Here is a 6,000-nt window from a genome sequence, read left to right as displayed (position 1 = left end):
TAGTCATAGCTACTGAAGAGTGTGATAGACTCCTACAGCTGTAAAGCAGATCTCATGAGGGATCAACTGGGAAAAGAGGTGCTTAAGTGCCAGAAAAGACTGCAAAGAGGAAGAGAAAAAGGAAACCTGAGTGTACCTTTTGATACAGGAACTGTAATACATTCTCCCACCATCCTCTTTCACTTGTGATCTGTAATCACCAGGACCTCTTATAAAGAGCTTTAGCCTTTAACAGTAGAGTTTGTTGACCCCAATTAATAAAAATTCCAACCCCTACTCCACATCATGTTAAAGCAGCATTCTTGGGAAAACACACACATGTTGTCTGAGTGGTCTGCCCCAAAACAGATTTACAGAAATTAAGGCATTTAAAATTACAAGACGTGCTAACAGAAACGAATTACAAGGGCCTACAGCCCTAAATCCAAACCAACAGCAATAGATATACACATGCACACTTAAATTTAAGTTCTAATTAAGAAAACGTCCAAGTAACCTTAACATTTCACATATGATGGGTTTTTGTTAAGAGACAGACACTGCTAAATGTGATCTGTTTATTCAAAATGTCACATAAATTAAGTACATTTCCCATGAATATTGCAAATATACATGAAATGAACATTGCTATTTTTAAAAAAGTTTGGCTTTGCTTATGCAACAAGTACCAAATGTGGCTAGAACATGGACTTGTCCTGAATTTACTAAATACAAAATGGCGCAGTTTAATTTATATTTATACATATGTACATACAGTTTCATAACTAGCTTTAAAACAGTAAAAAATTGTTTCAAGTTTATCTACATTACACATACTTGTTTTAATCTGGTCACAAGCCCCAGATGAGATTTTGTTATTGATACAATCATTTCACAACTGTAAATGTAAGGCGCTACCAAATACCAATTCCACCAGTGTGAAAGGTAATATGAACCAAGTGTTTTTGAACAGTAGCTTTATATTTCAGTTTCAAAATGGACTGGAGCATGAGAAAGGGAGCAGTAAGAAACTGATCATCAGCATGTTAGAAGTCCAAAGCAATCGATGAAATGAAACACAGACTGGACATGTTAAAATACAGTCGATAACAAAGGCCTTGATGGCAAATAATTTACAGGCTTCTTGAAAGGTGACGTTAAATATTTTTTTTTAAGTCTTACAGGTGACCCATAAGGGAAAAAAAAATTCGATCTGGACATTTTTGTTTCTTTATGACGTATAAAGGATCTCACCAAAGTGGAGACTTTCCTATCACATTGCCCAGGCTAGGAAGTAAGTACGAAAAATGTAATGTGTTAAAGGGCAGCAAAACACCTGTCTTTTCCAGCTGCTTAGCTCATGGTTTCAATACCGTACCATGGGGACAAGAACGAAGTAAAGATGTAAGATAGCTGCAATATGGACATTTGCCTCTAATCCAGAGGAGAGGCAACTAGTTTCTCCATCTATTTACTATTTGCTGCTGTACAAACCAGGACAGGAGAACTTGGTAGGAATAAAGTCTCTACCCCTAGAGACTCTGTACGTGCCTATGAATAGCATTTCTCTTTAGCTTTGCTGTATGATCCAGTATTTCATGTTTTGGAAGAAACAGTGAGTTTGGGTTGTTAGTTTAACATTTGCATACAGATACTGATTATTTCATATTATGTATCCAAAATGTCAGTCACTTAAGTGTTTAAAAACTAATATTTATTATTTGTATTAATGTAACACCCAGGAGCCCCAGTCATGGACCACGACCCCATTGTACTAGAAACAGTTTAAAAACTTACCAAAAATTCTGTCACTCAGCTTTCACCCAAGCGAGGACATTTCATTAGTTATCCTGGCATCCTTAGACAGTAATGTAATTTAATGCAAAAAAGCTAATTAAAAAAAAAAAAAGACACTCTTACATCTTCATTATTGCTTTCCTATGATGTATTAAAGGGAACACTTTGTTTTGTAGTGTCACTTTTAAAAGTACTTAAAGGACAGACATCTTAAATCACTGGCTTTTGCAAAGAGGAGAAATTCACATTGTCGTCAGTAATTAGAATCAAGGAAACAGCAACTAACATTTCAATTCTAAAAGGATATATATCTGTGTAAGGTTAAGCACATATGTAACATTCTGCAGGTGCAAGGCCTAGGACTGTATGATTCTGTCAATGTCCCTTTGCCGCCAAAACATTAAAACTCAATGCATGGACATGGAAAGAGTCATGGAAGAGGGGAAGGGTAAAACAAAGAGAGCAAGGACAATGATGGCAAGAGTGGCATACAGAACAAAAAACAAACAATGTGAAAGTTCACAAAGAGAATTCACAAAAAGAAAAGGAGTACTTGTGGCACCTTAGAGACTAACCAATTTATTTTAGTCTAAGGTGCCACAAGTACTCCTTTTCTTTTTGCGAATACAGACTAACACGGCTGCTACTCTGAAAAGAGAATTTATTTTCCCAACTGAAAATGAGTTGGGTTGCCAAACTGAAGCTGAACTACCTAAAGTGCTGGTAGTCTAAAATGGATTAACTGGAAAAAACACTGGGATGAAGTATGAGAGTTACTAATGCATGGATGGAGGGGGAAGTGCTCCAAAAGACTTCAAGCGGTTTTGTTTGCAGCTTTGGGGCTCTGATGCCTTCTCCACCCTCTCAGAATCTCATATAGCTTTTACTTTTAGTACTCTTATGACAGTAGCAGAACTTCCAGCAAGGCTACTGTGGAGATTACGAAATCATTGGTTGTAAGTTATGCACTTCACAATTCAAAGGATAAATTACAAATCACTATTTAACTAGAAAAGGCGCGTTCAAGGTAGAGGCAATTACAGTACATTCAGAGCAAGTTACAGAAACCACTTCTGGTAACGATTTGCTGAAAGAAAAGTTAACTAGATCACGGGTTTTCAACCTGTGGTACGTGGACCCCTGCAGGTCCACAGACTATGTCTAAGATTTCCAAAGGGGTACGCACCTCCATTTGAAGTTTTATAAATGAAAAAAGAAAAAGTTTGAAAACCACTGCACTAGATACTTTAGCTTCCCAGACCACAAAGGTTGTAATTACAGTATCCAAGAAAGCAGTCAATATGTGTTAATTCATTTGTTTATGCAGTTTTCTTCCAGGACTCATGTGCAAATTTTTAATATATATCTTCATGGACACACAAAAAAATAATAATTCAAAGCAAACTAAAAACTAGGCACTTTAAACATTTAGATAAGACACCATTTTCATCATGCCAGAGTGTTGCACATGAACAAGTGTCTCTAAAAGCATCTTGCTATACTTTGAGAGCACAGATTGTGGCTAACTTTTCAAGTTGGTAAAATTACTTCTTTTAGGAAGCTACACAATTAAATTAATTTTCTAAATAGCCACTAAAATAGTTTGACTAACCAGCAACATATTCAATAGCTATCAAAGTAAGATATTAACAAAACCAATATATTAAAAACCAAGACAAACAAATGAAGAGGACACTTGACTTAAGCTTGCATTGAGACTTGCCTTGTTAGTGTTCAGTTTAGACCTCCTTTCATGATGTCATCACAGACCAAGGTTCCAACCACGTGCAGCACTTATGATATAAAACATAACACTAACTTTTAAACCCAAAGTTCTAACAAATATTGTTCCAATGTAACATCAGCTTGGCACATCATTTGAAGGTGAGAAGGGAAATGGAATCTTCCCCAATGCTTATCCTAGCCAAGTTTACTTTAAGAACACTCATCGGCCGAGTACCACAGCATGCTTTCCCGGAATTTGGAGTGAAATAGCTATTTCACAACAGCCTTTCATGTTTTAGGGAATATGTTTGATTTGTGTGTAGTGACATCTGACCAACTGGGATTACTTTGATTTTCTAAAAATAAATGCACACCTTTGACATTTGATATATTCATTCCATTACAACATGCAAATCACAACACAAGGGGTTACTTACGGCTACCAAATTGCTGTTCAGTAGCTACTACTCTTCCCGACACACAGCTTTGACCATGTAAATACTACGCTCCTGGACAACCTCCAAAACCTTAATCTTGAAAATTGTTTTATAGACCAATATTTCTTGAACAAGTAGATGAAAGTGCAGAGAGACTCTACCAACTCATTAAGAGAATATCCTGTCAGCTATGTACTTTGTGCATTCTTTATCTGCAGGATAGTTTGGTTTCCCTTCTGCTGACCATCTCAGGAAAATTCTAATAAATCTATCTGCAGTCTGTGATCCATTGCAGAGAACTCTTTTCCTTTCTAAGTGTAAATCCAAACTGCACATAGGCCATTTGTGGTGTTCTAATACTTTAAACTCAGTCTCTCACAGGCTAGAAACATCAACTCTTGATTATGAATAGTACTTCAAAGTAGTTATCCACAACTACCAATGACATTGTAATTGTAGCACAACTTCATAAGGGCTCAGATTTCACCAGGACAACAGGCACAGAGTGCTTATTAATTACAGAGTAGAGTGCAAAGTTTGGTGAACATCCAGAATAGCAAACGTCAGACAACCAGAAAGAACTGTTCATCTCTGCATGATGCTTTTAAAAAAACATATCTACTAACATACAGTCAGTGCCTGTTCACGAGTAAGTCCATGTCATCTGGGTCTCTTGCGTGTTACAAATATTAATACACGTCTGATGGCAATAAGACGATCTTTAAAAGAAGTCATAGCAAGTATAGCCAGCTGAGCCCTGTTTTCTAATGGTAACACTGCCAATAGCCACCAGTACCAGGCTGGACCACTGGGGTTACTCTGCAAGAGAAATAAAAGGATACATGCTTACAGATTACAGGTTAGTGTTAGCAATCTTCCCTCCCACTTTCCCTCTATTTTAGGAGTACATACAACTAATGCCCATCTATATAGTGGGGGTTTCTTGAGCGCTACACCAACTTCAAATGTTTCCTCTTTGTGCAATTAAGTAGCAATGACATCTTCAGGAGTCAAAACCACAGGGAGTAGTTGGCAATGTTTTTCCAACCTTGATTCTAGTGAACCAGAACTGGGTAATCATTAATAAGCTTGATATGTATGAGACACGAGAGACCTTTCTATCAGAGATTTGTCTAGGAGATCCATAGATCTAGGATGGTAGTGCAGGTTTAGGAAATATTTACCTGTGGCTCCGATTCCTTTCCTGGCATTGATCCAAAATGATTGAGAATTTGTGCTTTCATGTTGTCTTTAAGGGAAGTAAACCAGGCAACAGCTTGATCATAAACTGAATCATGAAGACGGACAAGTTCTTCATACTCTGCTCCCTCCACCTTATCAAGAAAAAGGAGGATACAAAAATCAGATTTATTCCATATTCTATACTATTTAAATGCCTCACAGAGAGCCAATTTCAACCCAATTATGCTTAACAGCAATGACTACTCCTTACTAAGAGATGGTTATGCCACTTAATGTGGATGTCTCCAGCTAACGAAGTGGTGCATAAGTCTGATACATCCCAAACTCGTGCCAGTTCCATTTTTTGGTCTCTCCTACAGAAGTTTTAGGTCCTTTCAGCAACCAAGTCAGAAGTATTGCTATTGGAGTCTTCAGTTGATTAGGATTTCCTCTTAATAAGGACGAGGAGCCCTCCTGCCAGGGCTTCTGCATTAAGGGAATTCTACAAAGTAGTGCTGTTTTCAAATACAGTAGAAGTGGTACTCAGGTCAAGGGAGCAGTGGAAAGATGACAGGGAGAAACAGAGCAAGTAGATAAGTGAGACTGACTTCCCAGTACCAGGGATGGTATTAAAAAGGTTTCTGCCAATATACACAAATGTTTGATCTGACGATATACTTCACCTACACACAGTGAGGACCTTGAGCAATAACATGGGATATTAGACCACTTTAACCTTGAAGAGGCATTTTATCCCCATTGTCTCTTTTTCTGTGTGTTTGTTGGCAATTGACCTGCACAGCACAAATGGGGAGAACCCTCCTAGTTAACTGCAGTTAACTGTGAAAGTCTGTTTGAGAACCATGTGACCTGTCTGGAC

General features: G+C 37.6%; 1 protein-coding gene across 1 annotated transcript in view; it reads right to left on the bottom strand.

Annotated features, from left to right (window-relative positions):
- Window positions 1–543: 543 nt before the first annotated feature.
- Window positions 544–6,000, bottom strand: part of LONRF2 (LON peptidase N-terminal domain and ring finger 2) — a 50,243-nt gene continuing 44,786 nt past the window's right edge. Inside the window, exons 11-12 of the mRNA XM_073352092.1 lie at window positions 5,123–5,272; window positions 544–4,757 (exon numbers count right to left, since the gene is read on the bottom strand). Of these exons, the coding sequence (XP_073208193.1) occupies window positions 4,599–4,757; window positions 5,123–5,272 (309 nt within the window). The 3' untranslated portion in view covers window positions 544–4,598. The remainder of the gene's footprint in view (window positions 4,758–5,122; window positions 5,273–6,000) is intronic.

The sequence above is a fragment of the Lepidochelys kempii genome, chromosome 1 (assembly GCF_965140265.1).
Source record: "Lepidochelys kempii isolate rLepKem1 chromosome 1, rLepKem1.hap2, whole genome shotgun sequence".
NCBI classification, from domain to species: Eukaryota; Metazoa; Chordata; order Testudines; family Cheloniidae; genus Lepidochelys; species Lepidochelys kempii.
Note: the sequence above shows the minus strand (reverse complement) of the source record. Positions and strands in the feature narration are given on the sequence as shown.